This window comes from Rutilus rutilus, assembly GCF_951802725.1.
Source record: "Rutilus rutilus genome assembly, chromosome: 3".
In the NCBI taxonomy this organism is placed as follows: Eukaryota; Metazoa; Chordata; class Actinopteri; order Cypriniformes; family Leuciscidae; genus Rutilus; species Rutilus rutilus.
Genome location: NC_140211.1, coordinates 10,128,581 through 10,154,709, shown reverse-complemented (window position 1 = coordinate 10,154,709; position 26,129 = coordinate 10,128,581). Strand labels below are relative to the sequence as shown.

At 38.4% G+C, this 26,129-nt stretch overlaps 2 protein-coding genes across 5 annotated transcripts; one reads left to right on the top strand and one right to left on the bottom strand.

Annotated features, from left to right (window-relative positions):
- Nucleotides 1-286: 286 nt before the first annotated feature.
- Nucleotides 287-20,949, top strand: acadvl (acyl-CoA dehydrogenase very long chain). Of its 4 annotated transcripts, none has more exons than XR_014626950.1 (21): nucleotides 287-776; nucleotides 1,429-1,498; nucleotides 2,546-2,623; nucleotides 4,727-4,799; nucleotides 5,029-5,093; nucleotides 7,045-7,179; nucleotides 7,270-7,414; nucleotides 9,297-9,426; nucleotides 11,718-11,843; nucleotides 11,999-12,197; nucleotides 13,198-13,302; nucleotides 15,558-15,644; nucleotides 15,796-15,858; nucleotides 17,578-17,679; nucleotides 17,897-17,994; nucleotides 18,104-18,176; nucleotides 18,346-18,418; nucleotides 18,908-18,980; nucleotides 19,950-20,025; nucleotides 20,105-20,505; nucleotides 20,908-20,949. XR_014626950.1 is itself a non-coding variant. In XM_084405952.1 (21 exons), exons 2-21 carry the CDS (start codon nucleotides 703-705, stop codon nucleotides 20,240-20,242), a joined length of 1,983 nt encoding a protein of 660 aa, XP_084262078.1. In that variant the 5' UTR covers nucleotides 290-494; nucleotides 583-702; the 3' UTR covers nucleotides 20,243-20,949. The 4 variants fall into 4 exon arrangements, 3 of the variants coding, with proteins under 3 accessions (XP_084262077.1, XP_084262078.1, XP_084262079.1); XM_084405952.1 differs by having other exon boundaries at nucleotides 290-494; nucleotides 583-776; nucleotides 20,105-20,949; XM_084405953.1 differs by having other exon boundaries at nucleotides 297-480; nucleotides 583-776; nucleotides 20,105-20,949.
- LOC311288520 (odorant receptor 131-2) lies at nucleotides 19,810-25,105 on the bottom strand. Its single transcript, XM_084405954.1, has 2 exons — nucleotides 23,919-25,105; nucleotides 19,810-22,252 (listed from the first exon to the last, which is right to left on the bottom strand). Exons 1-2 carry the CDS (start codon nucleotides 24,830-24,832, stop codon nucleotides 22,192-22,194), a joined length of 975 nt encoding a protein of 324 aa, XP_084262080.1. The 5' UTR covers nucleotides 24,833-25,105; the 3' UTR covers nucleotides 19,810-22,191.
- Nucleotides 25,106-26,129: the final 1,024 nt, after the last annotated feature.

Below are 26,129 nucleotides of genomic sequence, written 5' to 3'. Positions count from 1 at the left end.
GCATTCACTCAATATGATCTCATTTTTGACAGAGGTGGCTTTTAGAGGCTTTTGCATCGGAAGTCTTCATATACAAGTGTATGAAGACCTCCGATGCAAAAGCCTCTAAAAGCCACCTGTCAAAAATTTGATAATATTGAGTTAGATAATATTAATCTAAAATATATATATAATCCTCTTCTTCTAACGAAACATACTGTTTTATTTGTATCCGTTTCACTGTTACAAAACTTCAGCCGCATTGTAGCACCTCCCACAAAACGTTTATACAAGCTGATCTGAGATCAGTGTTACATGACTAAAGGAAAGGCGATGCACTTCCGGTAGTCAGTAGGCTGTGCAGTGAATCAGGGAACCTCGTCGTTTGACTGGTTTTCTTATTTTGCGAGCTATTTCACACGTCATTTAAAGTGTCGCGTCGCGTCAGGAGGAGGGTCTGGTCTGCGGTCAAGGGCGAAATAAAACCGGTTCTGCTGCATTGTAGGACGCTCTCAGTACATAACCGAATTACCTCTAGCCGGACATTGTTCTCCCGGTGTTTATCGGCATTGAATTACGTTTTATTTTGTCTTCTGTCCGTAGGCAAGTTTGACACTTCCAAAACAACAACATAAACTGTTTGACACTTCCGCTTCACGGGAGATAAACAACGTTCGGCAAGAAATCGAAGCATTTCCCCCGGTGATCTTCTTCATCATCATCATGTTGCTGCGTAAAGTTGCTCAAAGTCCTGCGATCTGCAGCTCTGTCCTCCGTCTACAGCCAGCGTTCACAGGGTGAGACTGTTTTCTCATTCAGGGCGAGCAAGGTTATTATCTAGAATAAATTCGTGACCTGAAAACTAACTCAGTTGAACAGAGATTAAATTGAAAACAGTTTTTCTTGCATCTGATACTTGGCTTGTTTAACTGTTACTTGAAATCCTTTTAAACTCACCTTTTAGACACAGAGCTAACATAATTATGTAGGAAATCGGTCTATTTGACCTGAGAATGTCCTGAGAAATATAACGAGAAGTAATTTATTAAAAAATAAAATAAAAATAGCCTCCCCATATAGACAAATTATGTAATTTAGCTTAGCTTACTGTAACTACAACTAAAACAAATTGAAAGAATAAAAGAAACAAAAAAATAATCTAGAAATCAGTTTCTGTGCTTTATGTACAAGTATTTTATACACTTGTATATTAAATAGCCTATATTTGTAAATTGTATATACAAAAAATATACTTGTATAATTTATGTACATATATTTATATATATATAGAGAGAGAGAGAGGGAGGGAGAGAGAGAGAGTTTATATATATATATAGTATGTGTGTGTATTGAGAAACATGTAGAAGAGGTAATAATATATGACTGTGAGAGAAACATTTTATATCACTATTATAATATGATTATTTATGACTTTCTCTGCTTTATCAGAGTGCAGCGTCAAACTGGGGCTCTCGTGGCAGCGCAGAACGCCCGTCTTTACTCAAGCCAAGCGGCAGAGGTGAGACCAATCGCTACATCTCTATAATGTATTATCCATTATAATTTTTTCAATCCTAGGTTATGTCACAGAGTCAGTTTAACTACTTTGTGTGACCAGAACAGATCAGGCTGTAGTCAATCTGGTCAGGTGCCATGGAAAAAAGACAGGTGCTTGTCCTCAGACACATGAATCTGGAGTAAAGTTCACGTCCAGTTCACATGACACGCGGGAGCTTTTGCCATGCGGTCTTACATGTTATGTAAATATTGTGTTTGACCTACAGCAAATCTGATCACTGTGTGACTGAATAAATATATAGAGACGCTAGTGAAACCATTAAATCTTATTGTGATTGATTCAGTATCATGCTGGTTAGTATGTTGTGTATGAGGACGTTGTTTGTTTGTGTGTGAGGGAGGGTTTATAAGCGTAGGTTATGTGATGCTTGTCTTTGCTCTTTGCTCTACTTGGCAGCCTTTTTTTGTAACAACGTCAAGCCATGGAAATCTTTACATGCCACTTTGTCATATTGTCCTTGAACCCTCTTAAAGGGACAGTTCACCCCGTAATGAACATTTGCTCACCCTTATGTTGTTTCCAAACCTGTATGAGTGTGTTTCTTCTGTTGAACACAAAAGATATATAAATATTTTAAAGATGGTTGGTTACCAGACAGTTATGGAAGCCATTGACTTTTTTTTTCCTACTATGGAAGTCAATGGCTACCGTCTTCATCTCTATCTTCGTTTGTGTTCATCAGAAGAAAGACACTCATACAGGTTTGAAACAACTTGAGGGTAAATGATGACCGAATTTTAATTTTTGGGTGAACTATCCCTTTAAATTGAAATTGCTTAGGAAGCCCTGACCATACCAAATGCAAATGTGAACTCGTTGTCATTTATCTAGTTAATTATTTTAGAATTACTTTCATTTAAACCAATGAAATGAGTCATAAGCAAGATTAGCCTATTGGTTGTTCAATACTGACAAAATGTAATACTAATAATAATTCTTACATGCATATAAACAAACCGATAACTTGCTCTTGTTATTTTAACCAAGGCTGTTCTGGACAAGAATGTAGTCGGCAGGGACGCCGCCACGACAGCTGAGAAGGTTGAGAAGACGGCTCTTAATGTGGTACGTGAGTGTTATGCACACACTGCACCGTTTTAGCCCTGATTCTCACTCACCGACAGTTCTGGACAAATGCCTGACCTCGGAAGCAGATCGGTGCTCGTTCACATGAGTGACAATCATGTAGTGTGTATGATCTCGGAGTCATGCAGTGTGAAATGTGTTTTGATTGATAATTACATTGTCGTCGACCTACAGCCAATGAGATCCCAAGAAACAAGTCAAGTCACATTTATTTATATAGCGCTTTTTATAATACAGATTGTTTCAAAGCAGCTTTACAGAGATAACAGGGAAAATAATATGTTTCCAGAAGAAAATATCGTCACAGTTCTGCTTAATTAAGTTCAGTGATGTTTCATTTTTGTTTAAAAAAAAGTTATTAATTTAGTTCATTTATATATATATATATAGCCGCTCTGGAGTAAACCGAGATGTCATCGTCCAGCTCAGTTCTTGTATAATAGTGTCAATATTATTGTTGAATATTAAATTAAATGTTACATTTAATGTCCCCAACTTTAAAGTCCCCAACTAAGCAAGGCAAGGGAAAGTCATAAGGGAATCGCACACTGTATAGTAGGTACTACGTTTGGTTTGCGCCCGTAAAAAAAAAGTATGTTACATATAGTACGAGTGTGTGTAGTATGAATTCAATTTGTACGTACTACATTGTGACCTACAGCGTCACTTCACCTTCATTCACAAATCCTCTCCCGTGGCCTCATGGGACAGTAAAGTGTGCACACTTCAGAATCTCGTTGGAAGTAGGAGGACTTTTCGCCTACTGTTTTATTAATACTATTAATTCGGACATTCTACTCGGCTCACATACTGTTTTTCGCGTACTATATAGTATGGAAGTATGCATATTCAGACGGTTATTTTTTTAACTTTTTTCTGCAAATCGGCGCCCAGGCAACTTGGATCACGAGCATCTTGCATGCATCATATTTACAGGAATAAATCCAGTCTCATCTTGCGATGTTTCCTGTATCAATCCTCGCGTGTGGTTGTGAAATGTAGGCTGTGTTTGAAATCGTCCCCTATACCCTCATTCACTATTCCCTACATTACTCCACTAATATAAGTCCACTTGAAGGAGTGAAGGAAAACGGGAACGGGAATTCGGACACTGAGTGCGCCAGAAGCTCTGCCACTTTTGCATAGTTTGTGCTTGCTATTTAATAATCATTTTGAAAGTTATAAAACTGGCAGCTCCAGTTAGTAATGAAAACATTTACTTAGCTAAACAATTGAATAATCACGTAAACAGGAAGTTATACTTCGCCATCTTCTGGTCAGACACGGGAATTCATTCGGCGCGCGTCTCTCAAAGTGCATCATGGGTATTCTCTAGACGTTGTGCGTACATTGGTTGAACACTCGTTATTGCGGTGCATTCTGGGATTGAATGAGTGCACTCGATATTGTCCACTATGGTTTTGGACACCACTACAAATGGTTGTCTACTCAAATAGTGCCCTATTTAGGGTATAGGGGGCGATTTGGGACACAGCCGTAGTTTGCAGACCAGACATTGAAATGTTGTGTACTGTGTGACCCCCTGTCGCCTATCTGTCCTGTAATGTGAACACAACAGCAACTATACGGCACCCCAGGCCCAGACAGTCGCGTAGTGTGAGAAAAACACCGATCCGACGACTTTATAAGTCGTGGAGTGTGTGCAGCGGCCGGTTGCATAAACATAGCCATAATTTTAAGACAGTGTCTTAAGTTCAAGTATGACCTACTAGCAGTTAGTCAGGGGCAGTCAGTCTTAGTTTTCAGTATCAAAGTAGGCTTATCTACGTTTTTATGTAACTGATTTAAAAAAGCTATGAACCGTCTTAAAGAAAATAAATGGATGTCTAACTTGTAAGACTAGTCTTACTAGATTCAGACGCATTGTGCTTTTACTCCGTGCATTGATTTGACAGGCAAACTTATGATAACTACAAATGCTACTTTTTATTGTCTTGAGATATATCAGGAAAGTTATAAGACAAATGTGATGCCACATGCTTTCATGACTTTTCTATAATATAGAGATAGTATTGTTATTTTATTATGAGACGTTCATAACTCTTTTTTTTTTTTTCTCAGGAGTCAAAATCTTTTGCTGTGAACATGTTTAAAGGGCAAATCAGCACTTCTCAGGTGTTCCCCTTCCCCTCAGGTGACTCCCAAGTTTTCTTTTCCTGCAACAAAAATGATATTTTAGATGTGTTGCTTTGATATCGCCACTGGATGTTATATTTGCCAAAATTGGGAAATGTTGAATTAAACTGATTATTGTTTTTAGCATTGCTTTTAGGCTTTGTTGTACTGTTGTTATTCATTATACTCACACTTCAGTGTGTTTACTGTTATATTTGCCCTGAATCTTTTTCCATCCACCCTTGTAGTGCTCAATGAGGAGCAGGCGCAGTTCCTCAATGAGCTGGTTGGGCCGTGCAGTAAGTTTTTTGAAGTAAGTTTAATTCGCCTACATTTCTGCTTTAGAATCACTTTGTTTTATAGACTGATTTCCTTAAATATTTGATAACGCGTAGCATTGAAAACTCAAACAATGAGTGACAAAATTAAGCACAAATTAAATCTTGATGAAGCAAGGCAATATTGATACATTCCACCTTCCATCCAGTAATGAAACGAGCAAAGTATTTATGAGTGAGTCATTTAATCATTCTCTCAAACTAATTTTTTTTAAAAATCATTGAAATTAATTAAACGTTTAAATAGACTGCATCAATTAACATTTTGCCAGAACCTCTAGTAACTTGTTATTTTCTTTAGTTGTCTGTCCAGAATCGTGATTTGTTTGAATCTTGATTCTCAATTTGTCCAGAATCGTGCATCTCTAATTGATCAAAATAAATGTCTCCTGAACAGCAAATGTAATGATGCTGAAAATTCAGCTTTGATCAAAGGAATAAATTACATTTTATACAATATACACACCATTTACTATATACACACACACATTAGGGGTGGAACGGTACACAGAAGTCACGGTTCGGTACGAGTTCGGTACAATGGAGGAAAAAGCAAAACAAAAATGCAGAAGGCTTGTGCATGTCTCAGGCTGTACCACCAAAGGAAAATAAATTACTTAAGCCTTCTATTTTTTAAATAAGTTTTATTTGTAAAGTAAAGGCATAGAACCAGTTTATTTGTAGTACACTGACAATAGTTTTATATAATTAGTTTATTAATTAAATTAATAAAAAGACAAAAAGACCTTGAGATATGTTTGGTAATTGTACCTGAATGAATTGAAAATTAATTTGCTACATTTCAGATTAATATATTTGTTTTCCTTAAAATTTTAATTAACAGTAACTTAAACACTTTGCAGTTTGAATGATGTCCTGTATAACAAAATGACGGAGTATGTTTTTATGTTTCCACTGTTTGATCGCGCCCGCGCCTCACACACACACAAATAAGTAAACACTTTGCGACTTTTCGATCGCGCCCGCGCCCCTCTCTCTCTCTTACATCGCAGCCTGCTTCAGAGCTAAAGCGGGGCTACAGATTAGGTGTCCCTAAAGAACCCGCGTATCTAACAGTAGTTCCGCATTACATTAATTAATTTGCACGCGAGTTTGATCTATTTTTGTACCGTGTATTCTCTGTGTAAATTTATGCACCGAACCGTGACGTCCGTACCGTTTCGGTTCAATACAAATACATGTACCGTTCCACCCCTAACACACATACATGCATACAGAAGTATAATATCATTAAAGGGTTAGTTCACCCAAACTCACCCTCATGTTGTTCCAACCCCGTAAGACTCTCGTTCATCTTCGGAACACAAATTAAGATATTTTTGATGAAATCTGAGAGCTGTCTCACTCCTCCATAGGCTTCTCTGTAATTGAAACTTATCGGCCCAGAAAGTGAGTAAAGACAATGTTTAAAATAGTCCAAGTAACTACAGTGGCTCAACCTTAAGTTTATAAAGCGACGAGAATACTTTTTGTGCTAAAAGAAAAAAAACAAAAATAACGAATTTATTCAACTATTCATTTTCTTCTGTGTGGGCCTCTGACGTCAGAACGTAGGCTCACTATTGGCCGACGCTGGTCGTGTGTGATGCTGGCCAATAGTGAGCCTACGTTCTAACTTTGCGCTGCGCTGTTACACTACGTAACAGAATAGTTGAATAAAGTCGTGTGTTCCGAAGATGAACGAAAGTCTTACGGGGTTGGAACAACGTGAGGGTGAGTATTTTCATCATTTTTGGGTGAACTAACCCTTTAGTTGTGATAGACTTTAATTAGAAAAATGACAGAAACAGTTTGCTATGGGAGAATACTATACCGGGAACTGGGATTTTAGTGTAAATACATAGGCAGTCGGCATGGGTAGAGTCTTTTCACCTTACTCTGCAATGTGCCGTTGTGGGTTTCCAGGAGGTGAATGACCCCATGAAGAATGATGCTCTGGAGATGGTGGAGGAACGCACAATGGAAGGCCTGAAGGAGATGGGAGCTTTTGGTCTTCAGGTGCCCGCAGATCTTGGTGGCGTTGGCCTCACCAACACACAGGTAAGATCACAGATCCATTTGTGTAGGAGGCAGAAACATAAACTAGCAGAAGCCTAGAGATACACATGAATTTGCTGCATTCGTTTGCAGTACGCCAGGCTGGTGGAGATTGTTGGGATGCATGATCTGGGTGTGGGCATCACTCTTGGCGCCCATCAGTCCATTGGCTTCAAGGGCATCCTGCTGTTTGGTAACCCTCAGCAGAAAGAGAAGTACCTCCCAAAGCTGGCCACTGGTGAGTGAGATTCAGTGTAGTGGAAAGAGCACACACAACCTCTGCTGCAATGTTTAGTGGGGACTTGAACTTGGCATGTATTAGAGCTGCAAGATTAATCATTAAAAGATTTCTGTGTTGCAAATATTCATACCGTATTATCACAGAAGCACTGAGATAAAAGTTTTTATATTGGATATAAACACTGATGTCTACGGAAGTGATCAAAATAGAGAAAATCCTTTTGAAAGTAACTTGGATCTTTAGTGATTGTGTCATTACGTTGTAACGCCAGTAGGAGGCGACAAGTGACTTTTAGAAGATGTGTGTGTCAATGAATCATTCAGAAGAGAATCCTTCAAAAACACTAAGTCATCCAGTAATGAACCAAGTGAGTCATTAAATCATTCATTCAGATTAATTAAAGATTTTAAATAGACTGCAGTAATAAATATTTTGTCAGAACCTCTTGTAAATGTTATTTTGTTTAGTTGGCGTTCAGAAGAATCGTGATCTCTGTTTTAAACAAAAGAAAAATCGTGATTCTCAATTTATTCATAATGTGCAGCTCTAGCATATATTTTGGGAATAGTCATAACATTTGCGCATGTACAGATGGGAGTGTCATGATTGTGAAAAAATGTGCGACTAGGATTTAAAAGTTGTTTATGTTTAATACACTTCATAAAATGCATGTCTTTTCTTTAAAGCATTGTAAACAAATATTGTGCAAGGGAATGACACATTTTCTGTTAATGTTTACATACAGTAGTGAAAACTGACATCTGCACCATTTATTCAAATATTATGCAAATTTTGTTAAAGATTTAGATAGTTGTGCTTGCAGTTATAACACAGTGAAACATGCCAAATTGTGAGGGCATCATTTTTGGCCAGACTGTCATACAAAGAAATTATGAACACATGCAAAAATGAGAGAACCAACCAAATATTCATAACTGATTATCAAAGTTAAAAAAAATTTTGCATGTGAAATAAAACCTGTAGCTGTAGTTCGCCTTTTTGCCAAATAATTTTGTCAGATAAATACCTTAGCCAAGTTTAGTATTTTGTTCTTGCCTCATATTTAAAATATGTCAAAAATAATATAAAATATTTTCCTCACATTTTGATGGTTTAATCGAACTTGTATGGACATTAAAAACAAGTCAAGTCCAGTCAAGTATATTTGTATAGCGCTTTTCACAATACAGATTGTATCAAAGCAGCTTCACAGTATTAAATTAAAATAATACAACAAGGTTTGTTTCTAGTGGAATTTATTGATTGATAAAATCAAATTAAATATCCCCAAAATATCCCCAACTGAGCAAGCCAAAGGCAACAGTGGCAAGGAACCGAAAAACTCCATCAAGTGACCTACTGGTGTCCTAAAACTCCATCAGGTGACCCAATGGAGAAAAAAAAAAAAACCTTGGGAGAACCCAGGCTCAGTCGGGGGCCAGTTCTCCTCTGGCGTTTATTAACTAGAGGCCGGATTGTAATTTGAACTGTAAGATTAAAAATATTATATGAATACCTGGCTGAAGAGGCTGAAAAACAAATATCCCCTCCAGACATCACTTTTGGCTACTACTGCATTTACATATGTTTAAAATATGTCTGTTTTGATCCATTGTCTTTAGTCTTAGTTCACTGTCAATTTTGTTTTTAGAACCGGACTATAATATTATAGTAATAAAAAAAACTAGAAAGTGCAAAATGGCACTTTTCTCAAATATTTTATATATATATATATATATATATATATATATATATATATATATATAGCTGACTAAATCGAAAAATGTAAGACTTTGAAATTGAAAAACTAAATGGCGACCACTAATCTGAATATTGTCTGTAGTTGTTGAATGTTAACTCTGCTGTGTGTTTCTGGTAGGAGAGAACATTGCTGCCTTCTGTCTCACTGAACCAGCGAGCGGTTCTGACGCAGCCTCCATTAAAACCACTGCAGTTCGCTCCCCCTGCGGCCAGTACTACACCCTGAATGGAAGCAAGATCTGGATCAGGTGTGTGTGTGGTCTTATCATTAACATACACAAATAGCAACAGGCATGATGTCCACACAGATAATCTCACAGAGAGACAGACACACATCTTTTGTGGCCACTAGGGGGCATCACCACTGAACATATCTCTGGCTGGCCTTTGTCCAGTTAAAAATGGTTGGATGATGTCACCTTACTATTAATCTCCTCTGTCAGTTGTACAGTCATTCATTACAGTGTTTCTTGTCACTGGGCTGTTTGTGTGCTTGTGAGGGGTTTTCTGGTATGACAATTGACAATGCAATTTCTGTATCAAGGATATCTGTATCTTTCATGTGTGTTGCTCACCGAAGTCTAGGAACAATCCAAGAACGTTTACAGTGCATTTTAGCATATATATATATATACATACACTAAATATAGTAAGTTTAGTAGTGTGAAGAAGAACTGTTATAGTTACTGGATCTTAGCAAGCCTTACGGTTTTTATTGCTCATTCTGGGGGCTAGAGGGATTTTCTAAACCCCTTACTGTATTTAATTAACATTTCCTCGCTTGTCAGTTATCTAAAGTAAAAACCCCATGAATTACCATAAGAATAATAATAGTAACAACATGTAATTTGAGGCCTTCTTTTTTTTACTCCACCATTGTGTCCTCAAAGACACGAAAAAATGATATTTTTCACAACACAATGTTAACCAAACTATATAGGTTAATCTTAACTGTTTCGACTGAATACAATTGATATTAAGATTAATTGACACAATTATAAATTCAGCAAATGTGTTGAGATATGAGACTTTGTGCCATCTATGGTCAGAGAAATAATTAAAGGGTTAGTTCACCCAAAAATGAAAATTCTGTCAGTAATTACTCACCCTCATGTTGTTCCAACCCCGTAAGGCCTTCGTTCATCTTTGGAACACAAATTAAGATATTTTTGATTAAATCTGAGAGCTGATCACTTCTCCATAGACTTCTAGGTGGCCCAAACTTGCTGGACCAGAAAAGTTATTAAAGAGATCGTTAATATAGTCCAAGTGACTACAGTGGTTCAATCTTAAGTATATCAAGCGACGAGAATACTTTTTGTGCGCAAAAACAAACAAAAATAACGACTTTATTCCACTATTCATTTCCTTCTCTCTGGGCCTCGTAGTGTTTTTGCGCAGTGTTGCACGTCATCACGCATCACACATGACCAGCGTCGGCCAATAGCGAGCCTACGTGGTGACGTGTAACACAGACGCGCTGCGCAAAAACACTACGCGAACCAACTAGAGGTCGAGAGAGAAGGAAATGAATAGTAGAATAAAGTCGTTATTTTTGTTTGTTTTTGCGCACAAAAAGTATTCTCGTCGGTTGATATACTTAAGATTGAACCACTGTAGTCACTTGGACTATATTAACGATCTCTTTAATAACTTTTCTGGGCCAGCAAGTTTGGGCCACCTAGCAGCCTACGGAGGAGTGAGACAAGGCTCAGATTTCATCAAAAATAGCTTAATTTGTGTTCCGAAGATGAACGAAGGTCTTACGCGGTTGGAACAACATGAGGGTGAGTAATTACTGACAGAATTTTCATTTTTGGGTGAACTATCCCTTTAAGGTTAGGTGGGGGTGGGGATCTAACTCGACATTAAAATGGGACTATATGCGTATATTATATTTGAGGCTTAGAATGTGCACTTTTACACAATGGACCCTTTTCACAGACTGTGGTGACGTGTTTCCACAGTTATCAACATAGCAAATCTAGTGGTGTTTTTCATATATTTTCAAAAATATATATATATATAAATGTATAACTTTGGCAGTAAATTACAAAAAATGTATGAACATTTCTGCAAGTGTGTTTCTAATACAACGACTGAAGGAGTGACGTCAAATTTGACATCTTTCTCTCTTCGGACCAATGTTCTCAATCTCCCTAGATTATTTTTTCCTCTTTTGGAAAGTCGTGGAAATGCTATCATGGGTTTTCGTACCTATTGGAGCAAATGTGAATACAAAAATGATATTTGCTGTCATCTCCCGTTCACCTCTATAGACATTTAAATCAGATTTTGCTGAAGTATCAACAATTGTGAAATTTCACTGTCATTTTAAATTACTCATATCGTGAAATAAGACTTTGATCATATCGCCCACTAATAATCGTGGTAAATAATTATGAATGATTTAGATTTTTGCCGTAATCGAGCAGCTCTAATATCTTTCAATGCACTAAGGCCTGAAGAAGGATGCATTCCCCAGGTATATTAGATTGTTAATAATAAGCAGGCTCTATTAAATCTCTTCTGTTTCTAGTAATGGAGGCCTTGCTGAGATCTTCACTGTGTTTGCGAAGACTCCTGTGAAGGACGAGAAGACTGGAGAGATGAAGGACAAAATAACAGCGTTCATTGTGGAGAGGAGCTTTGGAGGAGTCACACAGTTAGTGCTTTTTTTTTTTTTCTCCTAACACGTGCATCTAATCATCTTTCTAATTATGTTTCGACATTCTCGTTGACTGTCATCATCATCTTTCCTTTTTATCTGTTGATCTTTCTCAACTCATTTCACCTTAATCATATCTCTCTCTCTCTCAGCGGTCCTCCTGAGAAAAAGATGGGTATCAAAGCGTCCAACACGGCAGAGGTGTATTTCGAGAACGTGCGTGTCCCTGCGGACTGTGTTCTGGGAGAAGTTGGAGGTGGATTCAAAGTGGCCATGAACATCCTCAACAACGGGCGCTTCGGGATGGCTGCCGCCCTCTCCGGCACCATGAAGGGTGTCATCGCCAAAGCGGTGCGTGTGTGTGCTCAAGGGCACGTTATCAGATGCTTGCACTGTTTGTGTGTAATGCTGAACGGAGTTTTTCTTGCTTTCTTTTTCATTTCCTCTTCTCTTACCTAGTTTGTCTAGCATGCTGTTTTGTGAGCGCCAATGTTAGGCCACATCCTCCCATCTGCCGACACCCCTATCATCCTCACTTCCTCTACTTAATATGCAGGGAAATTCCTCCTTTATGCATTGCACTGTCCTCCTGCTGAGCGGCATCTGAGCTGGTGTTGACTTTGATGATCCATTACAGTTGGCTCAAGCTGATTTGTGAAAGTTCCTGTGCAGCTAATAAATAAAAAAAAGTTTTAAAAGCATTTGCCAAATGCAGAAATGCAAATGAATCTTCTGCTCAAACCAAAGCAATTCTCAAATTTAGTCATTCCTGGGTTTTTTTATATATAGAAATCAATATGTACCAAAACAGTGTGCTGGTTCACTTTTAGCAATATGTTCTTCTGAAACTTGCTGTTGCTGAGTGATTGTGGGTTACAGCAGTTTTCTCGCTGAGGGAGGGGTGGATTTCTCAACAGCCCGGGTTTTTTTTTTTCTCTCACCACAGGCGTTTATGTTTGTCTGTGTTTGTGTATCCGTCTCAGACCAGGAACTTTTGAGCCTTCAGTTACTTTGTTTTTTAGGTCAAATGCAACAAAGCAAGAGTCAAGTGTCAAGGACACATATACTGAAAACTGTATTCTAATGTTACTTGATATGTTCTTTCACACATTTGCATGTATATTTGAAAAATGTACAAATAGAAATACCAGTCACGTTTTTGCACCATCAATGCATTTAGATGTACTTCCCTCAATAACTCCAGCATATATATGAGCATTTTTTGCACACAGTTTCTGTGAAATCGTCATTTTCACGCTGTTGTTTTCACACCCCGTACCGATTTATTTTGACGAGTTCACCAGTTAGCCAAATACAGTCTCTCTATCTCGCCTTTTTTTCTCTCACCCAGGTCGACCATGCTGCTAACCGGACTCAATTTGGCAACAAGATTCACAACTATGGTGCCATTCAGGAAAAGATGGCCAGAATGGCCATGCTTCATTATGTGACAGAGGTGAGCTTCTCTACTGCTTTGCCTCGACTTTCCCATCAGGGAACAAGGAAATCTGAGTCACACCGAGCACTTACTGACATCTATTTATAGACTTAAAACAAATATTGCTTTTGTTTGATCAAATACATTTCAAGTTCCCCTATTAGTCATTTCCAAATATTATGGTCACATTATGGTCGTATTACAGCTGTTCGTGAATGTAAAAGGTCTGCAAAGTTTTAAAGATCAAAGTGCACGACATTGCACTTAAAAAATAATTGATTCTGAACTGCTGAAACGAGTCGTCTCACTTCCTGTTACAAACCTACTTAACAATGTAACTCATTTGCATAATGCCAGTCTATGGTCTTCATTGGCTGCCCTTGAACAACGTCTACTTTGACCCTCAAACACTGTAGTCGTTGCCGATTAGGATTGGTCGAGTTTGGTTTCGACATGTCGAGAAGACGCTGTTTTCAGCGCTGAGAATCCACTTTGATGCACTTCATAAAGCATGAGGACTCAAGTAGGGCTGTGCCGGTAAACTTGACAACCGCACCACCGCCAATTTTTTTTGCATGTGAATGCTGTTTTACATGAATATTATGACACGAGTGAAGCACAAAGCTTTGTTTACAAAAGAAATAATAGGTTAGCAATTAAATGTTACATCACAGCCATGGAAAAGTTTGAATTCATGACGAATGAGAAAGTTGTGCGTGAGCCCATAAATTTAAACTCTGTCGGCTTTGAATTCTGGTTTGCGATCTGGTCACCCGATTATCAGCGAATTTAACAATATTCCATTAGTTATTCCGTATAGAAAGCTTGAATTGTCTACTTTTAAACCGACTAGCATATGCTTAATGTATTCCGTATGAAGTGTGCATTTCTCTCTATTGGCGCGTTCACTGCGAAGATGACGAGTCAGCATCGTCAACTTCATCTTTGCAGCCCGACACTGACAAAGAAAACACTTTATTAATAAACACTTCAAATGTCTCCTTGCTATATTTGACACACTCATAATCATTACTTTTGCTGGTTCTTTGTGACAGCTGTTATGTGCGTTACTGGCAGCGTTACCATCTGGTTACATGAACGCGTCACCACCGCATCAGCACCAGAACATGGAGATTTTATTTTAGAGAATAATCGCACAACCTATTAGATATTCTATAATTAAATCAACTAATTTAATTAGTTAGGGGATTATAAACGTTTCTTCCTTTGTTCGCTCTTAATTAGAAAAAACGCGGTAGGACAGATAGCCTACATTTTTACTTGTACGTCAAATTCTTTTTAACACAGTTTGTGCTTGTTATTAGGCATATGGTAATTGGTAAGGTGCGTCAAGTTTATTTGTAAAGCGCGTTTCACACGAGCGGGTGATTTTAGTCTGGCTTTCTCTGGCAGCGCAATATGAAACATAGCCTAAATGCCTTGCCCTTGTGGAAGATAAAATTCGAGTAGAAAACATGAAGATATCAGAAAAGAGATCGATGGTCTCTTTCAGCTCGTGTCCCACATCCCTCTCAAAGCGCAGAGCGGTAGGCTATATCACGCGTCTTTTTTTTTTTTTTTTTATAGATTCAACTTTATTAAAGTTACCAGTATTTACTGATATTTATTTCAATGCTTTACACGCTTTAGTGTGTTTTTTGTTTTTTTTATTTCAAAACAACCCCCCAACCACCACTGGTAGTTGGTCCATCACCACCGCGGTGGTAAAAAAACTGCCACCGTCACAGCCCTAGACCTAGAAAAAAATCAACAGTGTCATTCTTGTTCGAATCACTGTGTATCAAACGCTGAGGAAGATGCAATGTATATTATATTATTAAATGTTTGTTTTTTTATTTGGTTGCATATAAGTCTCTTATTTTCTTAGAATTATTGACCTTTAAAACAAAATGAGGAACCTTTAAAATAGCATATTAGCGGCAAATTTACACAATCGAACGACAAAACATCTGTAATGGTAAATATCCTCATTATGGACTTTGCAGATATCAGCACTTTAGCTTTGTTCACTTGCAGAACTCTGTCCATAAATGTCTTACTTCCATGTGACTTTAGGGAAGTGGAAGCTTCCCCCTAATTTGTGTTTTTCGAGGGTCACATGTGGACAGTCTAAAAATACTTTGGCCTTTTCCCATCCGTTGTCTTTCCATGTTAATTTTCCATTTCATTAATCAGCTTGTTTGTTTGCTCTGAAGATTTTAATAGTGTTCTCCTTTTTTTCCCCTCCTTTTATCTTTTCTCCATGGATTTAGTCTATGGCTTACATGGTTAGTGGGAACATGGACAGCGGAGCCACAGAGTTCCAGATTGAAGCGGCCATTAGTAAAATCTTTGCCTCCGTAAGTGTTCAACCCAGTTGTACTAGTTTTTGGCATTTATTTCAGCCCACATTCAAATTCTGTGAATTTCTAGGATCGGAAACCTGATTTGATGATTAAAGAATAAGTGCAAATTCACCATATTGCTCTTTTCTTTTCTTTTTTTCTCTAGGAAGCAGCTTGGTTGGTGACGGATGAATGCATTCAGATTATGGGTGGAATGGGATTCATGAAGGTGTGTGTGTGTGTGTGTGTGTGTGTGTGTGTGTGTGTGTGTGTGTATTAATTTTTTAGTATAGCAAGCTTTTTAGAAAGTCATACCGTTTTGTCTGCAATGCCTTAATGCTTTAACAAAGTTTTAGGGCTAGACAATATGGCAGTCATATAACGATCGTATCCAGATTTAGATCTAGCTATATTGTGTATCAGTTAAGAGAGAAATTTTAGCGGTTTCGTTCAAAGATGTTTGTGTCAGCTTTTTCAGAAACCAGACTCTGTCAGGGTGGAAGTCTAAATTTGGCGCAATAGAGTTGCAACATAATAGTGTCTGAGCTGTGAGTCAAAGTGTGAAGATTCAGAAACCACCTACTCTGTGGGCAATCACCCTCCTTGAGGCCTAAATGTTTTGTCCCGGGGGCGGTGGAAAAACTGGAGGTGTCTTGCAAAGGAAGACCTCTGCAACAACACGATTGGTTAGCGAGGGGAGGACACGGCTGCGCTAACCTTTCACGTTGCAATACAAAACCATAATGAGCTAAAACTGGTCTTTGCTGAATGCAGGTCACGTCTGCACATGTGTTTGTGACTGACTGTGTTTGTCTCGTGTCAGTTGGGATGCTACACATGATGTGAAGTAGTTCTGCCAGCTTTAAGATCTTGCATGTGCAAAATGTGCAGATGCAGCCTGATCAACATCAAGCAGTCGAGCTCATTTCCAGAGAAGAGTCTCATCAGTTCATCTATCTTCTTTTGTGGGCTACTGTTCAGTCAGATCAGAAACGCATATCTCTGCTCCACTTATTTTATTTGTGCATATCAATACACACACACACACACACACACACACACGTACAGTTCATGACTAGTCAAAAGATTTTTTTTTTTTTTTATATTACAATTTCAAAGAACTGGTCCCTTTCTAATGGGAACTTGCACCTTGGACGCAGTGTCTCGTTTCCCTTCTCAGGGAACCAGGGTTACATTTGTAACCGAGATGTTTTCTTTTTACTTATATATATATATATATATATATATATATATATATTTGTTAAAATGTAATTATTCCTGTGATCAAAGCTGAATTTTCAGCATCATTACTCCAGTCTTCAGTGTCACATGATCCTTCAGAAATCACTCTAATATGCTGATTTGAATCTCAAGAAACATAATAATAAATAAAAATAATAAAATATATTGATAATAAGAACCGTTATTAATAATTAATCAATAACAAATCGGTATAGAATGATTTCTGAAGGATCGTGTGACACTGAAGACTGGAGTAACGATGCTGAAAATTCAGATTTGATCACAGGAATAAATAGCATTTTAAATATATTAAAATAGGACATCTTGAATTGATTTTGTTTTTACAATATTCCTCTTTTACTGGGTTTTTTTTTATCAAATAAATGCAGCCATGGTTAGCAATGTCCCCATCATGAAGATTTTCTCATGTACTGGGTAATTTCCCAAAGAGGACTGAACTAAAAGAATAAATTGTTACTTTATTTTATGGTGATGTAGTTACATTGCACTTAGTCAAAAACTAAATTAAATACATGTACTTACTACAGGGTTATGGTTTGGTTCAGGGTTAGTTACTTGTAATTATGCATAACTTACTGTTATTACTACATGTAACTTCTTCACCTTAAAATAATGTGTTACTGAATAAATTGCTTATTTTTCCGGCACAGTCTCATACTCGCTGTACAACATGTTATTTATGCAGGATGCCGGGGTGGAAAGGGTATTGAGAGACCTGCGAATCTTCCGAATCTTTGAGGGCACCAATGACATCCTGCGACTATTCGTAGCGCTCAATGGCTTTCAGGTAAAAGGGGAAAGAAAACACTGCTAAGAACATAACTGCCTGTCTTACGGCTTCCTGTACTGCAAAACCGCCTGAAAGCTCACGGCACGTGTGGTTGTTGACATCTGGCACTGCTACAAATTGGTTTTGGTGTTTGGTGTTTTGGTGCCAGTGAACATATTTCATGCAAACACAGTATTTGAATTGCATTTGCAAATGTGTGTGTCCCGTTTGGTAGAATGCAGGCAATCAGCTGAAGAGCTTGCAGAAAGCTCTGAAGAACCCTTTCGGCAACGCTGGAGTGCTGGCGGGTGAAATCACGAAGAGAGCCAAGAGGTTAGACCTTCATATCTCTTAGAAACACTCTTGCAAGACATTTGTGTTGTTTTGCAGTTGCTTTGCGTCGACTTGATAAAACCCTGGTCTATATCTCTGTCTCTGGCAGGAAGGCAGGCTTGGGGACGGGACTGACGCTGCAGGGAATGGTCCATCCAGAGCTCAACCACAGTGGAGAATTGGTGAGATTAAATCAAAGTCCTAGTGCTTGGGCAATACTGAGATGACGGAATGATGTTTACACAGACATTATACTAAGAAACAGTCAGTAAACCAGCCAGAATCCCAAATGAGAGGTAGATCAGGGGCCTAAAACCAGTTTTTTTTCTCTTTTTTTTTTTTCTCTGAAAGACTGTTAAAGCCATCGAGCAGTTTGGAGCCGTTATTGAAGAGCTTCTTCTGAAACATGGAAAGAGAATCATCGGTGAGCGCTGTGTTTAGTATTGTGCTGCAAGATTATTTCTGCATGCAACAGAAAAGAATGTGCATGATAACTCTTCCTGGTTTCAGCTTGACTTTTTGTACACATTTACGGTAAGACTTTACAATGAGGTTAGTTAACATGAACTAAGAATGAACAATACTTCTTCAGCATTTATTCATCTTAGTTAATATTAATGTCAACATTTACCAATACGTTATTAAAATCGAAGGTTATATTTGTTAACATGAGTTAATGCACTGAACAAACAATGAACAGCTGTATTTTTATCACCTAACATTAATAAAGATTAATAAAGACTATAACAAATGTATTGCTCATTGTTAGTTCATGTTAGTTAATACGTTAACTAATGAACCTTATTGTTACCCACATTACATATTGTCCTCATTGCATCTATAAAGCTGTCGGTCTTCCATACGAGCTTGTGCTTTTCTCGTAGTGATTGAGTGATTCTGTGTGTCTCTTCAGATGAACAGTTTGTTCTGAAACGAGTTGCAGACTCTGCCATTGATCTGTACGCCATGGTTGTGGTCTTGTCCAGGTAAGCAATGTTAAAATTCTCTCTTTTCCATGACGTAGTCACGTAGACATGCGCACTCATGCATGCACTGGGCAACTAAACGGCACATTACTTTCAGCTTTCAATGAAAAGAGTTGGACAGTAGGTAATAAAACCCGGAAAAAGTAACTAAGTACCGTTAATGAGTTACTTTTTTAGGGAGAAACACAAGACTGTAACATTACTTTTAAAAGTACATTTCCCACAACTGCAGGTGAGTTACATAAAAGTATTCATTTGCATCACTATCACTATTGCTCATACTGGGGATAAGGGGGGGTGTTTAAACCCAAATCCAAAAAATAAAGGTTACCTCAAATCGTAAAGGAAAGGTGACCAGAATAACGCATACACTTGGGCATGGGGTCTATTGACATGGGCCACCCACAATACCCTAGCATCAAGAGAGGACCTATTATGCTTTTTTTTTATATATATATTTTAAGTGTGTAATGTTGCTGTTTTAGAAAGGTCTTCAAAATGACTTAGTCACTCCAAAAGGAGTTATTCTCTATATTAGTGCGCACTGTTTCTGAACAAACACGTCACAATATTCCTCATTTAAATAATCCCCGCCCAAGGCATATGCTAATAAAGGGGCAGGGCCTGGTTGAGTTGGTTAGTGTGTTGAAACTGGTGGTTATGGTAAGGGACATGACATTTCCCCTTAACATACTGGAAGCGAGTGACCAATCACAACACGACCAATCAGAGCACACTGCGCTTTTCAGAATGAGGGGCTTCATAGAGACAGGAACTAAACAGAGCGATACTGACAGACTTGGAAGAGAAGTGCTGCAACAATGTCAAATATGTGAAAAATAATGTTTTATTTGAACATTTAAGCATAAAAACCTAAATCAAGACTTTATAAAAGGGCAAAATTGGAAACAATGAGATCATTCAGTGATACTGTTTGTGTGCGTTTGTCTTCTCGTTTTCCTTTCTCAGAGCCTCCAGGTCTCTCGGCCAAGGTCACCCTTCTGCCCAGCATGAGAAGATGCTGTGTGAAACCTGGTGTACTGAGGTCAGTGTCCGTCCATTTTGTAAAATGATGTTCTCCTAGGCCCATCTTTAAGCATTAATCCGTGATTTCTTCTCTTCAGGCGCACGAGCGAGTCATGCAGGACATCAAGTTCCTCCGGTCAGGGACATCCAAGCAGACCTTCAATAACCTACGTGCCATTTCTGCTGCTGTGGTGGAAAACGGAGGGGTGGTCTCTCCTCATCCACTGGGCTTTTAAAGCTCTGGCTTCCACCAGCCAATCATGTCCTCTCTGGGACAGTCAGTCACATGCCCATATTCCTTTACCTAGACTGCAATCCTTGATGAGTGGAGTTTGTCACATTGTGTTCTTCGGCCACAGGAGTGCTTTAATATTTCATATTACAGTATGGAAATAAACGAATAGGATATGCAGAATATACAAATCTAATGTACTTCTAAGGATTGTATTTGGGTTAAGTTTAGCTTTTATATGTATATGCTGAAATGATAATAAAAAGAGTAACATTAGCTATGTTTCCATCCAACATTGTGAATTTAACTTGGAATATAGCATAAAACATTTGTGAATAAAGCAGCGTTTCCATCCCATGTGTTACAAGAGAACAAAATAGTCACTTCTTGAGAAATTGGTGCAAAATATCAGTAATAAAAATGGACGTTTCTGCAATCTGGAAGGAAACTGTGGCTCTTTGTTCTCCATCTAAAATGACTTGCGTCTCGGAGCGCACGGATGAAACGCAATAAACGCTGTCATGTTCTCTTGCGTTCGGATGCTGGTGTTCGTGAACAGATCGGATACAAAATGAATGGGCTTTGTGTGCATTTTTAGAATTTATGCACATTTTGGTGTTTCCATCCAGCGTTTTTTAATGGGATATCCCAAAATGCGCATAAAAATAGGTGGATGGAAACATAGCTATTGCTCAATGGTGAACAGATACACTCCGAACGAAGCACTTTTGAGTCTTTTCAACCAAACTCTGTCCAATATCCGGTCCAACTGCCTGCATTTTGCAAATGTTTTCAATTTGTTGTTCTTGGTTAACGTTTTTTATTTTGTGGCTTTACATACTGAACCTTAACTTCAATTAGTTGTTCCTGTGGTTTTAATCTGAAATGTCTTATTCAGAGTTGCCCAGAAGTTCCTTCTCCTGACTAAAATAGAAAGACACTTTAGTTTCATATCATACGAGGCTGTTGTCTCAGTTATGTTTTGCTTATGAACTAAATATAATTATGATCTTAACATAAATACAGAAGGTCTTTATTGCAAACGGGCAATAAGATATAATCTAAGGCCATACAAATACTGAAGTATGCAGACTAAAATGCATAGATTTTACATAGAAATTGCACAGATACATGACTCGTACTGTAAGAGTAGATTCAGTTTATCCTAAATGATCATTCCCTTCTTCTCTGGCATCTCCTGAAAGGCATGTAATTATTTCTAAAGAAAATAGACAAAGACCTTCTGTTAACAACACAGCTGCGCCGGCCTGACATAATTATAAATATGCGCTCTTTGTTGCAGTGCTTTAACAATATTTCAAATCTCCTTTCTGCACTAGTTTCTGAATGGTTAACCATGTATTGTAACTAAGGAGACCGTTTACAGGAAATTGTAAATGAGTGTTAGTGACCTTAAAACTGTGTCTTTCTTGACAACTGATGATGCTGTGGTTACAAACATAGTATATCGAATACTACAAATCTTAAACTGTCACCGGTTTAATGTATAAATGACAATTGAATTAAACCTGCTTCACAGTTTGATAATCCAAGTTTCGTTTGTTTACTTGGGTCATTAGCTTATACACGTCGTGCTGAAAGAGATTCGCAACGCTTTTAGGATCAATGCCACATAATTGTCTCTTGTTCACATCACATTAAGCCAGTTAATACTGTCAATATAAAAAATCACAGTTGAATATGTCTTTGACTCTTTTCCTGAACGCCGTTTAGCTGCTGTATTTTGTCCAGACGTGATGAGTTTTCGGCTTGAATAGTAGAAATCATCACAGTTTTCTAAAAGTCGTAAGTTTGTTTTCTCAGTAAAATAAAAAAGAAGTGTTGCCCGAATTTCAGAGACGCAGCACATCACAAAAAAAGTTTGCTTCAGTGTTCATCTCAGTCTCGGTAGGTAAATATTCCATTTGAAGAAATGTCTTAATCCAAAGATGTTCACACAGTCGTCTGCGAGATCTCTCGTGATAGTAAAGTCTCTGAAGTCATTCTCCGCTCCCTGAAATAAACACAAAGAGTTTTGGATCAGTTCAAATTCAAGCATGGACTTTATTATCATGTACAATTTGGTCGTCAATAACTTTTCAGTATGGTCTCTCGTAAACCTGCCTAAGATGGTTTGATGGTCTTTGGCTGGTTTAAACTGGTCTACCAGCCTGTGCAAGCTGGTGCTCATCTGGTTTAGTTGAGCTAAATCCAGCCTGGGAGTCCAGCAAAGCAGCTTAGAGAAGCCTAAAATGTTTTTGTATGGTGCAGTCAGTAGCTGTGCAGGTTTAAAAACATGCATCAGACGTGTGTTTGTGGTTTAAAGTGTGTAATGTGGCTTTAGCCTTCGGTAAAACCACCAGAGGAAAGTGAGCAAGTCTTGCAAAATCTTTATCATAGGCCTACACTTCTGTTCAAACGTTTGGGGTCAGCAAGGTAAAAATGCTGTTCATTTTAACTTCTAATAAATCAAAGAATCCTGAAAAATACGGGGACATGGTGGTTGGAAAAAAAAAGTGTCAATGCTTTTTGCGTTCCTCGCAAAACTTTTGTGTTGTTTGAGAGTGAACGCAGTTTCTCAGGAGAACGCAAAACATTTGCCAAATTATTTTTCCTCCCATCTCATTATTTTCCTTTCTTCGCCGTGTCCCTTTAGGGTCTCCGTATAAAAAAAAGGATCATGGTTTTGACAAAAATATTAAGCAGCACAACTGTTTTCAACATTGATAATAATCAAAAATGTATCTTGAGCTCGAATTCAGCATATTAGAATGATTTCTGAAGGATCATGTGACACTAAAGACTGAAGTGCATTTAAAACATATTTGTATATAATAAATGTAGGCCTACTCACTAATATTTGACAGCCTTGGTGACCATAAGTCACAAATCAAAAACATTACAAATCTAACCGCCCCCAAACTTTTGAACTGTAGCCTACAGTTAGTGTACATGAATCTGGACTCGCTGATGTTTACTACTTGTTATTCTCACTTTGATGTGGAAACAGATTCGTGGCTCCCACGCAGATATTTATAAATTATTTAGATATTTAGAATAAACAAAAATCAACAGTATTTAGAATAGCATATAAGCTTATTTTATTATCTTTTAATGTCTAATCAGTAATTGATTATTATATTTCCATATTATATTATAATACATTAATCTATCACATAGGCTATGGCCACACCCCCGAAAACATTTGAAATGCCAGACAAGCCCAGTATATGTCCTCTTCAAAACACATTAGGACTCAATACAGATGTTCTCAATAGATATTTAAACCACAAATATTAATATAAACCACAATTACTTATAGGCCTATTTACAAGACAATTGTGGGGAAATAAATGCATGAACAGGTGGATTTCATTCTTAGTTCGGGGTTAGGCTTTCTGTGGCTAAATGCTGTAAAAGCAAAGCAGGATTTGAGCGTTTATTTTTAAAACTATGAAAATCCAATAAACAAAACTAATTCTTCGCCAAGTCACAGTCCACATCGGATCATTTACACTCAAGCAAAAGCTGTTCGTCTTAACGCAGTTTAAAATCTTAATAACCTACAAGTTTGAACATAATGGCTAGCAAGAGCACGTTACCAAATGCACCCCTATATTGCGACGCGTGACGCCTTCGCTGAGACAAATAGGCAGTGGTAAATCATGCCGTTTTCCTACCTTTGCTGGCGACGGCGTTTGGGATGGGAGATGTTGACAGTCCACTCCAAAATGCTTTTCAACCGGCCGGATAAACACGGGAACCGGTGATTAAGATGCTCCAGAAGCTCCTCTTTACGCAGTCCGTATACTATCGGCGCGATGCACTGCGCCAGGCTGAAGAAGGCGAAACTTATCACTGCAAAAAACTCTTTGGTGGAACTCTCGAGCAACCGTTTGCTTTTAAGGATATGCAGTAAAAACAGGATAAAATTGGGGAGGATGAAGACGGCGAGCTGCGTCCCGTGGAGAGCGATAGTCCGACACGCTGCTCGGTTGCGCCGGTTCAGCACTCCCAGACGGCGTCCCTCATACAAGATCCGCACGTAACTGTACACGATAAGAATAGTACAAAGTGATATTAAAACGATTTTGTGCATTTCCCCGCCTTGCAAAGCTTTCCTTCCACAGGGCACTGTGTCATTTTTTATGTTGGGTGACAAGGTGAGGGGAATAATCGACGCGAGTCCCCAGGTAAAGATCCCGGTGAGCCACGGCCACGGTGTGAAACAAACTTTGCCATAGTGGAGCGGGTAGCATATGGCGAAATAACGGTCCAGCGCCATCGCAGTGATGGTGAGGATGATGTTGGAACCGCTTGTCATCAGTCCTCTTATTAGCACCGTGCATACCGTTTCCGTGGTCGCTGCTTTCAGGTAGTTTTGTAAGTAGAAGCTGAAACATACTGCGAAGTACACCAGCGCGGAGAACAACAGGTGGAACACGAGGACGAAGCGCGCGTGGCTCCGCAGGCGCACCTCGCGCACTATCGTCCAGTTGATGATCAGGTTGAAAAAGGTCAAAATGATCAGAGAAACTCCCGCTGCCCAAACACGTATGTGGGGATACGTGTTGGCCTCTGTGGTATTTGACATCCCTACCGCTTCTTCAGGCCTCGCTCGTGCAGTACAACCAAACCGTTCCGTAAAGCCAAAACGCGGTCAACTGGTGCGGACGGTTCATTTGGATCGACAAATGTTTCTCCAAAAGCCGAACGGTCATGTGAATTTGAATTCGGTGCTCTTGTTTCGGTCAATAACACCTAGCTGCGTTCCTCGCATAGAAGTCAGTCTCTTGATGGAAAGAGTAACTTCACGTTTACTTCCCTCTCGAGATGAGCAAAGAGAAAGAGAGAGAGGGCGTGTGTCAATAACTTCAGTGCAGATGTCATGATGGCACTTTATGATAATACCGCCTCACCGTGTTTGAGTAGCGCTTGTCTTTTGTGTGTGTGAAGCATGTTTGCATGAGGAACGCGGCAGGTGTTTTACTGTACACATAACGAGAGTCAGAAGTATTTGAAAACTGGTTGATCATTGCTTGAAACTATTATATAGTGTTGTTCTAGTCTACTGTGGTTATTATATTAAGCAATTGTACGTTGTTGTTTTTTTTTTCAATAGGGTCCAGCGGGAAGTGTTGCAACGTCTTGCAAAATCTGTAGTTTAACTTTTAGGCTGCAGTTTAAATTTAACGTGGTAATCTTATTATCCGATCACCCACGCCTTAGTGCTGCATTTGACACTAGTATCGACCACAACATTATTTTAAATAGACTCGAAAATTATGTTGGCATTAGTGGAATTGCATTAGCATGCATTAGCATACTTATCTGACCGTTATCAGTTTGTAGCAGTAAATGAAGAGATGTCTTATGATCACAAGTTCAGTATGGTGTACCACAAGCCTCAGTACTAGGACCGCTGCTGTTCACTCTGTACATGCTACCCTTGGGAGATATCATTAAGAAGCATTAGTTTTCACTGTTATGCTGATGATACACAGCTCTGTATTTCTTCACACCCTGACAAAACTTACCAATTCACAAAATTAATGGAATGCATAGCTGATATAAAACACTGGATGACTAGCAATTTTCTACTACTTAATTAAAAAAAACCAAAAATTCTAATTATTGGACTAATTTTTTCCGCACGTAATAACCTAGAATACTGTCTAACACTTGATGGCTGCTCTGTCAAACCTTTGTCGGTTAGGAACCTGGGTGTGCTCTTTGATACCAATCTTTCATTTGAAAGTCACGTGTCTAGCATCTGTAAAACCGCATTCTTTCATCTTAAAAATATACAGTATATAAATTACGTCATATGATGTCAATGAAAAATGCAGAACAATTAGTCCATGTGTTCATGACATCAAGGCTAGATTATT

What these genes read in the sequence shown, in the direction of transcription:
- acadvl (XM_084405951.1), top strand. Translation starts at nt 703, where the DNA reads ATGTTGCTGCGTAAAGTTGCTCAAAGTCCTGCGATCTGCAGCTCTGTC. An exon ending in TTGGCCTCACCAACACACAG is followed by an intron (nt 7,180 to 7,269) that starts GTAAGATCACAG and finishes ATTCGTTTGCAG; the next exon opens with TACGCCAGGCTGGTGGAGAT. An exon ending in TGCTTCATTATGTGACAGAG is followed by an intron (nt 13,303 to 15,557) that starts GTGAGCTTCTCT and finishes CCATGGATTTAG; the next exon opens with TCTATGGCTTACATGGTTAG.
- LOC311288520 (XM_084405954.1), bottom strand. Translation starts at nt 24,832, where the DNA reads ATGTCAAATACCACAGAGGCCAACACGTATCCCCACATACGTGTTTGG. An exon ending in AAACGCCGTCGCCAGCAAAG is followed by an intron (nt 22,253 to 23,918) that starts GTAGGAAAACGG and finishes TGTTTATTTCAG; the next exon opens with GGAGCGGAGAATGACTTCAG.